The 10,154-nt window shown below is 32.7% G+C and overlaps 1 protein-coding gene across 1 annotated transcript in view; it reads left to right on the top strand.

Annotated features, from left to right (window-relative positions):
• Positions 1 to 1,051: 1,051 nt before the first annotated feature.
• Positions 1,052 to 10,154, top strand: part of LOC111383875 (myosin-17) — a 17,178-nt gene continuing 8,075 nt past the window's right edge. The window contains exons 1-15 of the mRNA XM_023008057.1: positions 1,052 to 1,355; positions 5,214 to 5,342; positions 6,576 to 6,719; positions 6,829 to 6,974; positions 7,153 to 7,309; positions 7,439 to 7,497; positions 7,644 to 7,803; positions 7,922 to 8,071; positions 8,173 to 8,309; positions 8,386 to 8,532; positions 8,636 to 8,795; positions 8,886 to 8,987; positions 9,159 to 9,196; positions 9,452 to 9,578; positions 9,681 to 9,851. Of these exons, the coding sequence (XP_022863825.1) occupies positions 1,353 to 1,355; positions 5,214 to 5,342; positions 6,576 to 6,719; positions 6,829 to 6,974; positions 7,153 to 7,309; positions 7,439 to 7,497; positions 7,644 to 7,803; positions 7,922 to 8,071; positions 8,173 to 8,309; positions 8,386 to 8,532; positions 8,636 to 8,795; positions 8,886 to 8,987; positions 9,159 to 9,196; positions 9,452 to 9,578; positions 9,681 to 9,851 (1,830 nt within the window). The 5' untranslated portion in view covers positions 1,052 to 1,352. The remainder of the gene's footprint in view (positions 1,356 to 5,213; positions 5,343 to 6,575; positions 6,720 to 6,828; positions 6,975 to 7,152; positions 7,310 to 7,438; positions 7,498 to 7,643; positions 7,804 to 7,921; positions 8,072 to 8,172; positions 8,310 to 8,385; positions 8,533 to 8,635; positions 8,796 to 8,885; positions 8,988 to 9,158; positions 9,197 to 9,451; positions 9,579 to 9,680; positions 9,852 to 10,154) is intronic.

Here is a 10,154-nt window from a genome sequence, read left to right as displayed (position 1 = left end):
TGCATTTAAAAAAAAAAAGATCCATTTTATTTGATTTAACGGGGAATTGACAGAAGGACGTTCTGCGCAAAAAATGGTAAAGGTAGGGACGTTCTCCGTCAAAAAACGAAAGGTAGGGACGTTATCCACAAAAACCTCCAAAGGTAGGGACGTTTTGTGCTAATTAGCCAAAAAAAAAAAGGGAGATTCTCTCTACTCTAGAATGTGGGCTTTTGTGTGCAACGCCATCTCTTTTCCTGCGACCTCTAAGACCATATTTGCCTAAGCAAGTATATTTGAATTAAGTTATATTTCTTACTTATAAGTAAAAATATTACTTGTCATGGTAGTAAATATATGATTATTTTTATAATAAGTTACTTAACTTTGATAGATGTTTGATCGAAGCTGATGTTGAATTTCTAGTCGAAAGGTGTTGAAACCTTGTTATCAAAGCGGGATTATGGTTGTTCAATTGTCATTGACGTTGCTAAATTTGATGCTTTACTTGTTGTACAACGAAAATTTCAAAACCATGCTATCAGAGCAGGGTGGCTTTAACTTGTGATAGTTCTATTGTCATCGATATTGCTAAATTTGATGCTTTACTTGTTGCGTGGGGTACGAAATCTGAGAGAAATATGTCAATTAATTGTCTATTTTTCTAGATTTTGTAGCACTTCTTTCTGAAGTGAAACGTAGTATCTTTTATTACACGCGTTAAAAAAATAGTTGAATGGAGTAATTCACACTCTCCCCTCTTTAACTATTCTAGATAAAGTAATCGAGTCTGATTTAATTGTATTCTGTACTGCATCTCAAACATCGTCCAAAGCTACATGATTCAATAACATGTCAAATGCTTGCTTGACACCATCAAAAAAGAAACTTTGATAGACAAATTATTCAAAAGTAACATATTTTACTTATGAGTGAAAATTTTAAACTTAACCAAACATGTAATTCCTGTTTTTGTGCTACAGGTGGGCTCCACAGCCAGCTGACCAGACAAAGAAAAATACTATTTATGAAAAATAGCAAGAAATCCGAAATATTTTACTCGTTTTAAGAGAGAGAAACAGTGCAGCCAGCAAACTTTAGAGAGAGAAACACAGTAAAAACAATTCGCAATCCATTTGATTTACCTTTACACACGCAACATACATATATTGTATTGTAAACAATATTTACAAGGTTCAGTATTATTTTTCTAATTCTTTTAAACAAAGGAACAAAAAGCTGTTGATTTGTACCAGAAAAAGTTGAGAAGCTCCGAATCGGAGGTGCGACGATCTGACCTGGTCAGAACTCGGTCTCTCTTTGTCTTGATGAGTGGAGGAGGAGCTGGAGATCGAGTCATTTGAAATTCAACTATGGTAAGTTGATGTCTGAAACGAATAGAAACATGTCGTTTTGATGTCTGTTTGAATTTGTTTTGACTATTAATTTTTGTTCAATTCTGAGTCTGTGCTGCAATCGGAAAATTAACTTATATATATTTTCTAAAACTGTATGCATTTTTCTATTCATTGTTCATTTTGTGTTAAAAATGGCCTGATTGTGAAAGCTGATTACAAGAAATAATTTTGGTGGAACGTTTTTGCGAAGAAAATTAGTATTCCTTATTGTTGAAGATGAATACAAGTGATTTTCATGAATTGATTCGGGGAATAAATACTAATTTTATTCAACTTAAATATTAAAACTTGATTAAATATTAAAACTTGTACATCCGGAAATTTGATTAATTAGATTAGTTAATCATTGTGTGAAACAGAAATTGAACGTTATTTGGTTACGAAATGAATGTGTGGTGCTAAAAGTGTAGATGCAGAAAACATATGTAGAGTTTGGGAGCTCACATTTTTCGTTTGGAGTATCTTGCCTGTGCACATTCACAGTACTCTTGATTCACTTAATTCTTCTAATTTCATTGGCTAGGTGCTATCAAATGTTAGGCATGATAATGGAACCTTCATTATATTATAATAGTTAATTTACTTGCCCTAATTGAAAGTTCCTAGCTGGCTCCTAGTCAATATTAATGAAACCACCTGCATTTCTTAATGCTTATGTCGGTAGCCGAAATGTAGTAGCTCAACCTAGTTACCAATTTAATAGTATAACTAAAGAGCTGATGATTTCTCGCATGTGCCTATTTGCAAGAGGATCAAGAAAAGATACGAGTTATCTGGTTGGCAGCAATGGTGATAGGTTTACGATATTGTTGTTGTTATTGTCTTATTCTATAAATAATCTAATTTTGAATTAATCTGATATCTAATGTGATGCCGTTGATCTGTAAATTTTCACACTAGAATAGGAGACACACTTATCACAGCCGTCAGTTTTCCGAGCGACAAGCTTAGAATTACCTGAGTGGATGGTAATCCTAATACAAACTATATTGGCCTGGGTCAGGTCATTAGGCAGGCAACTTTTTGGAACCTTAATTGCTTGCTGAAAATGGTTAAGATCAAGTTGTTGAGTGATGGCGAACCCAACTCCTTATAGAACCTTCAAATAACTCTCACCTAAGATCAACCTCGTTTTCGCCCAAAGAAAGTTACAAGTGAGAGTCATGTAAGAGATAGGAGTATATGTTAATGAATATTTTTTTGCTTCTAGCTTGTGCTTGTCCTGTTGGTTCCTCATCCAAGAATTTAAATAAGAGTTTTCTGATGACCAAGATTAGATATTACTCAAGAATTGGCAAGCTCATCCAAATTATATTAATGACTTGTCTTCAATGAATTAATTATTCTCCTTGTTTACTTTTTGAAAACTACCAATAATTTGAACATACAATAAGATGATAGATAGTTTTGCCTTTTTATATGTTTTGGAGTACCAAATAAGCAATGCTGATTTATCTTTGCATTCTCTCTAGCAAATTGGTAACATAACATTTTTGCTACGTCTTTTTTAAACAATAAAATCTGCTGTTGTCTAAAAAAAAATTATTATTCTCTTATGCTGTCATATGTCTTCTTTTCTGCCATAATAATTTTGATTAGTCTTACCACAATGTCATCACGTACATTGTTTAAGAGGTCGAGTGAACACTTTGTTTTAACAAAGAATTTTTGAGTTCTTTTAATTACTTTATACTCTTGCAGCCTCATTGGCTATCATTCTTCTCATAGATGGCCAATAGATGATATCCTCTAGAATTACAGTCCAATTCGTCGTCCTAAAGCACTGTGCATCGTTTCATATACATTGACTTTGGAGCTCCAAAGTAATTACGCTAATTCTTGATATTTATAATTTTTTTAATGTTGATATTATTATGTACATTCAAAATCATGCCTGAAATCAGGTTATGTTTAAACAGTAGCATAAATTGTTCTGAAGACTTGCATTTTAACATTTCTATAACTCGCTGATCATGTCTAAAAATTTTACTCTAATTGTATTATGCTGGATAATAAATGATGCATTGCATTCCAGATCTCTTTTGCGCTGGCTGAGTCTATGTTTTCTGTAACAATTTTGCACATTGGAACAAGTACCTTTTCCTTCTAATAGAGATTTTTCTGCACTCTTCTTTTAAATATTTGTCACTCTGTTTTCACGGTAAGTAACTTATTAGCAGAGCATAAAGAGCATGTTTTTTCAATTTCTAAGTAGGTCAACTTATTTATAACTTATAGGTATATCTTTTGACATAAATATAGGAAAAAAATATTACTTTTCCCCTATTTACTTACTAAAAATCAATATTTATTTTGTGAGTAAAAGGGCAATATTTTTCTATTGTCAGAATACTAGGAACATTTTGAATACACTTGACAATAAGATATTTCGACTTAATAATTTGTTAAAACCCCCTTTCATTATCCTAACTCAAGTTCAAATTACTAAAAAATTGAAAAAATAATTTCAAATATTGAGGAATGGAAAAAAATGTTATTGAAGAATAGTTAACCTAAAATATTAAAATTTGAGATATAAGTCATTTTAAAAAAATAAATTATTAAATGAGGAATAAAAATCCTTATTAGCCATTTAACATTGTGTTTGCTTACAAGTACTGATTTTACCAAAAGTGTAACTGCATAAGAGGACTTTTCATAGATACACCTTTAAAATGATTGTTAAAAAAAAAGAAGTATTACAGATGAGCAATAATCTTTAATCATGACCAAGCAACATCTAATGCATCATTTTCAGATTGTATCATTTAGATTAGAACTGTGTAATTATTTCTTTCTTAGAGAATATTTTCAGCTTAAGAAATATATGGGAAGGCCCACCTTCAACCAAAATGGCTTACGTCTGTTATATCGAATTTATGCTTGCTATTGTCTTAGAAATTTCATCTTAAGCACAAGCGTATCTGTTAGAAAGCTTATTATGATTTCAATAAGATGTATACTCTTAATGACCAGTTGCTAGGTTCTTGGTTTTACAACTTGCCTAAATATATGCCTTTAATAAAGCACTACTTATAAGTGAAAAATGTAATATTAATAAATTTTAAACTAAGCTGATTGACCTCAAAATAATTTTTTTTCCTGGCTTATGTTTATATATATTATCTAACTGCATGGGAGTCTTCGATTATTTAGTCTTATAACATATAATATCGACTTAAATAATGTATAGTAAAGTGAAGTTTTAAGTAGGCTTATGTCATAATATCGAACTTATGCTTGTAGTATTAAGAATTTCACCTAGCGGAATGGACCCGTAATGAAGTGTGCTGACAATTTAGATTATACATCCATACTCTTTCTGATACATTTTTTATGGCAATTTTGGTTTTGATCAGAACTCAGGAATTTGATATAATTAAAATCTTACTTGCAAATTATTAAATCCTTACTTTCATGTTTTACTGATTGTGATTTTCTGCTTATATTCTAACTAGTCAGTTCAGGTCAGGAGGCTTTTCATCCACAGTTCATAATTATGTTATCATATAGATATATGACAATATCTATATAATTATTATTACATGTACTGAAGTTTCAAGTTTCTTTTTTAATTTTAATTTTAATTTTAATTTAATTTAATTTTATTATTATTTTTTTTTTTTGGGTGTGGTAGATGAAGGAGAGGGTGAATGGAACATGAAAGCCTTATGCTTGTTGTAGCTGCATTTTGTTGTTATTTGTGTTTATCTTGGATTAAGATGTAAAAGATGAGATTCATTGATGTCAGATTGATTCTGAAAACAAAATAATCAGTACACTGCTGCATGTCTAATGTAAGTATTTTTTTGGCAGGCATCACGGGTTAACATTATTGTTGGATCTCATGTATGGGTTGAGGATTCAGCCTTGGCATGGATTGATGGAGAAGTATCCAGAATAGATGGTCAAGATGTTCATGTTAAAACTACAAATGGGAAAACGGTGACTACTCAGATTCTATCTGCTTTTTTGTTTGCACTTGTACATGTTGCTATGGCTATTTAATAATCACTTATTTCTGCAGAAAACATTTTGCGATAGACTTTGTCTGAATTACAATTTTAAATTTTTTGAGTTTTGCAGACAAATACATCTACTTTTCTTCAAACATTGAATGAGCTTGTGAATGAATAGTATAAAACTATAAAATCATACAGATCACTAATAAATACTTTTAACATCAGATTCAGAAACTCTTTCTGGTATTTTATGAAGTGTAGTCAATTGAGGTTGAAGGTGAACCCTATAACTGTCATTGTTGGTGTTGGACTCCAGTTTTTTACAGGGATTCCAAAATTCTCTAAGTGAACTGGCAATATTATTATAAATTCTTGTGAGTTTATTAAAAAAATATAATTTTTAACCATATCAATATCATCTTGGGGATATCAGGAAAGAACATGTGATTTACATTTGAAAGTGCATGAGTGTGATTTGAAGACTGATTCAGAAGTAAGGCATTTACTATGCAAACAGTGGAAGTTCAATTTAATTTGCACTTACTAAATAACTAACTGATGGAGGGTGGTAAAATTGTTGGTGATTCAATTACATTACAGTTCTGGTTATGGTACCCTGGAATGTAATCATGGGAGCTCTTTCTGTGGATTTTGTTACACTTTCTGCGCTTGGAAGAAGGAAATGCTTGTCAAATCTCCTTGCAACTAATTGGAATTCTATGAAGGTTGACATTAAATTATATGGAAAGATAGTTTCTTGATTAAAAATTTTCATTGTTGCTGCACAGTGCATGACTGTGGGGACAGATGTGAGATGCCAATGCTTTACAGTGTAATTTCACGTAGTCGTACAGTGAAATTAGAAACTACTGGTTCTGGTTCTTGTCCGTGAATATATGATAATCACATGTTCCTTTCCCGTGTTCCAAACTGTCGTATAAGCATTTTTTTAGTTTTTAGCAGAACTCGTTCTTGTGTACTTGAGCGATTAGATCTTTGATTCCTAATACTCGTGTTCTCAAATTATTGAATTATTTATGTTTGTTCAGTGAAAGTTTTTTGTTGTAATCATTTTGCAGGAGAATATTGGTTAACTTTCAATTCATTACATTCTGATTTTGGAAATTCTGGCTTAGAAGCTATTGCACATATGATGAGTGCTAAAGAACTTTTGTCCATATGCTGCCTGTAAAAATCTTAAATTCCCTTATTTTAGGTTGTTGCAAATATCTCAAAAGTATTTCCAAAGGATACTGAATCTCCTCCTGGAGGTGTAGATGACATGACTAAGCTTTCATATTTGCATGAACCTGGAGTTCTGCAAAATCTGGCGACCAGATATGAACTTAATGAAATATACGTAAGTGTATTTTTCTGCAGTGAACTTCCTAGACATTGCTGCTCATTGATTTCAGTAGATTATCATTTTGAATCAAACTAATATATTTGATTATTTAATCTTTTTTCAGACCTATACTGGAAACATTTTGATTGCAATAAACCCTTTTCAAAGATTGCCTCATCTCTATGATACTCACATGATGCAACAATACAAAGGAGCAGCACTTGGAGAGCTTAGTCCTCATGTTTTTGCAATTGCAGATGTTTCTTACAGGTTAAAATGATATAACATATATGGAGTTTCTCTTGTTTTCTTATAATTGGTTGGGCAATTTTTTTAATTTTATATATATATATATATATATATATATATATATATTTTTTTTTTTTGTGGGGGAGGGGGTGGGGGGAGGGATGATATATCTGTTAACATATTTTACTTTTGCAACCAGGGCAATGATTAATGAGGGAAAGAGCAATTCAATTTTGGTTAGTGGAGAAAGTGGTGCTGGTAAAACTGAAACCACAAAGATGCTAATGAGATATCTTGCATACTTAGGTGGTCGGTCTGGAGTAGAAGGTCGGACTGTTGAACAGCAAGTTTTAGAAGTAAGATTCAAGATTTGCACATATGAAGCTTACATTTAACCTTGTTTTCACAAAACGAGTTACCTTCATACATGATCTTACTAAGACAAGCTTGTTTCCACACCTGGGTTCTTTTGTAATGAATGACAGTCAAATCCGGTTCTTGAAGCATTTGGAAATGCTAAAACTGTGAGGAACAATAATTCCAGGTAAGCGATCGTGAAGCATCTTTGATTGTGAGTGAAAGTACATATTTTATTTGACCATACTTGTAGTGGCAATTTATTAATGGGACTTTAATTTTGATTGTATATTCTGTACTTATATTTATCTTGATGGTGGTGTCTCCATGTAGTCGTTTTGGTAAATTTGTTGAGATACAATTTGATAAAAGTGGGAGGATATCTGGAGCAGCTATAAGAACTTACTTGCTGGAGAGATCTCGTGTTTGCCAGATTTCGGATCCTGAAAGAAACTACCACTGCTTCTATCTTCTTTGTGCAGCATCACCTGAGGTATTTATTCTTGCTTTTGCAGTTTGGCCTCTAATTTGCTGTCAAAATTTTGTTTCTGTCCTGTAGCTGGCGATGTTATATGTTTTAAATAGCGCTAGAATTTTCAATTCACCTTCAGGATAGAGAGAAGTATAAGCTGGGAAACCCTGGATCGTATCATTATCTCAACCAATCGAAGTGTTATGAACTTGATGGAGTAAGTGATGCTGAGGAATACCTTGCGACCAGGCGGGCTATGGATATAGTTGGAATCAGTGAGCAAGAGCAGGTTAGCATTTCCCATAGAAGTTAGAATATAATTTTTCATGCCTTACGATTTGATTTTTGACATGATCTTTTATATTTAACATGAGTGTCAAATCATTTCAGGAAGCAATTTTTAGGGTTGTGGCAGCAATTCTTCATCTTGGTAATATTGAATTTGCTAAAGGGAAGGAGATCGATTCTTCTGTGATCAAGGATGAAAACTCTAGATTTCATCTTAATACTACTGCTGAATTACTCAAGTAGGGTTAATTTCTGGATGGATATTTCTATCTGAGATATAAATTGGTTTTGTAAATGACCAATTTGATGTAATAGGTGTGATCCCAAGAGCCTGGAAGATGCACTTATTAAGCGCGTGATGGTGACACCTGAGGAAGTTATTACTAGGACTCTTGATCCAGAAGCTGCTTTGGGTAGCAGGGATGCGTTGGCTAAAACTATATATTCTCGCCTGTTTGACTGGTAAGGAAATGAATGCAGCTTCTGTAATCCAACATTGTATATGCATGTGCTACCGTATTTGTCTAACATTTCATTTCTAACTTCTGTCTTCTATTATTCTCAGGATTGTGGACAAGATAAATATCTCCATTGGACAGGATCCAAACTCAAAAACAATAATAGGAGTTCTTGATATATACGGGTTTGAAAGTTTTAAGCACAACAGTTTTGAGCAGTTCTGTATCAATTTCACCAATGAAAAGCTGCAACAACATTTTAACCAGGTCATTTCTCTTCTTTATATCTTGGAGTGGTGCTCAATGCTTTGAATTTAGTGACCAGTCTTATTGGAGATTTTATTTTCATGGTTTCAGCATGTTTTTAAGATGGAACAAGAAGAGTATGAGAAAGAAAAGATAAACTGGAGCTACATAGAATTTGTTGATAATCAAGATGTGCTTGATCTGATTGAGAAGGTTTGGAACCATATCATGCTTTTATGACTTAGCTTTCAATTATCTATGAAGAAGTGTGTTTTTGATCTCAAGATCTTGAAATTAAATTATTTGAATATGTTCTATTTTGAGACTTGTCTGTCATATTGCATAGCCACACTGTAAAAGCCAACTTGGTTAAACATTTTGCAGAAACCTGGTGGAATAATTGCACTTCTCGACGAAGCTTGGTATGCCAGCTGATATTCTATTCCTTGGCCTCATTCAAGTTTTGTGGAATTTCATCCATATTTATATATATATATATATAGATATATTTTGCACTATACGAAGAGGAGGCTGGGTTTTCATTGTCTCTGGCTATCCATTGCTTTTGACTTGTGGCCAATGAATATCATATAATATTCTGAAGTTTTTGTTTCTCTCTTTTCATTTATCCTTTGCATATGGTGGCGTATTCACGCGTATAATGTTGTTTGTGGCAGTATGTTTCCAAAATCTACTCATGAGACATTTGCTCAGAAATTGTATCAGACCTTTGCAAAAAACAAACGATTTATCAAGCCCAAGCTATCACGCACCAATTTTACAATATCTCACTATGCTGGGGAGGTAATGATATCTTGCCCATTTTGCCATAAAGAAAAATTCAACAGAAGAAAAAAAGAAATAAACCTTGCCAAATCTCTGCAATAACATCTTATGTGATTACAGGTAACTTATCTGGCAGATCTATTCCTGGATAAGAACAAAGATTATGTGGTGGCAGAACATCAAGATTTGTTAATGGCTTCAAAGTGCCCCTTTGTAGCTGGTTTATTTCCTCGAAATCTTGAAGAATCATCGAAGTCATCCAAATTTTCTTCCATTGGATCACGCTTTAAGGTATTGAATATTTCTCTACTTTTGAAACCTTATGTTCTGATTGTTCACTCGTACAAGAACTTATAAAACAATGCAGCTGTAGGATTTCCATAGCTGAGTGACGTACCTAATTGTATAAGAATTTTCTATTTGAGAATTTCGATACTTAGGCTAGTTCAATTTTGATTAATATTTATATGTCTGGAATTAGGTCATATCTCAACATGTTTATGTTCATCTTGATGGCTTTCCTAGCAATTTATGTAGAAATCATTACGAAATTTGGAAGAGCAACTTATATATTTATACACACACACACACACA

The sequence above is a fragment of the Olea europaea genome, unplaced genomic scaffold, assembly GCF_002742605.1.
Source record: "Olea europaea var. sylvestris unplaced genomic scaffold, O_europaea_v1 scaffold2783, whole genome shotgun sequence".
NCBI classification, from domain to species: Eukaryota; Viridiplantae; Streptophyta; class Magnoliopsida; order Lamiales; family Oleaceae; genus Olea; species Olea europaea.
This window is presented reverse-complemented; position numbering and strand designations above follow the sequence as displayed.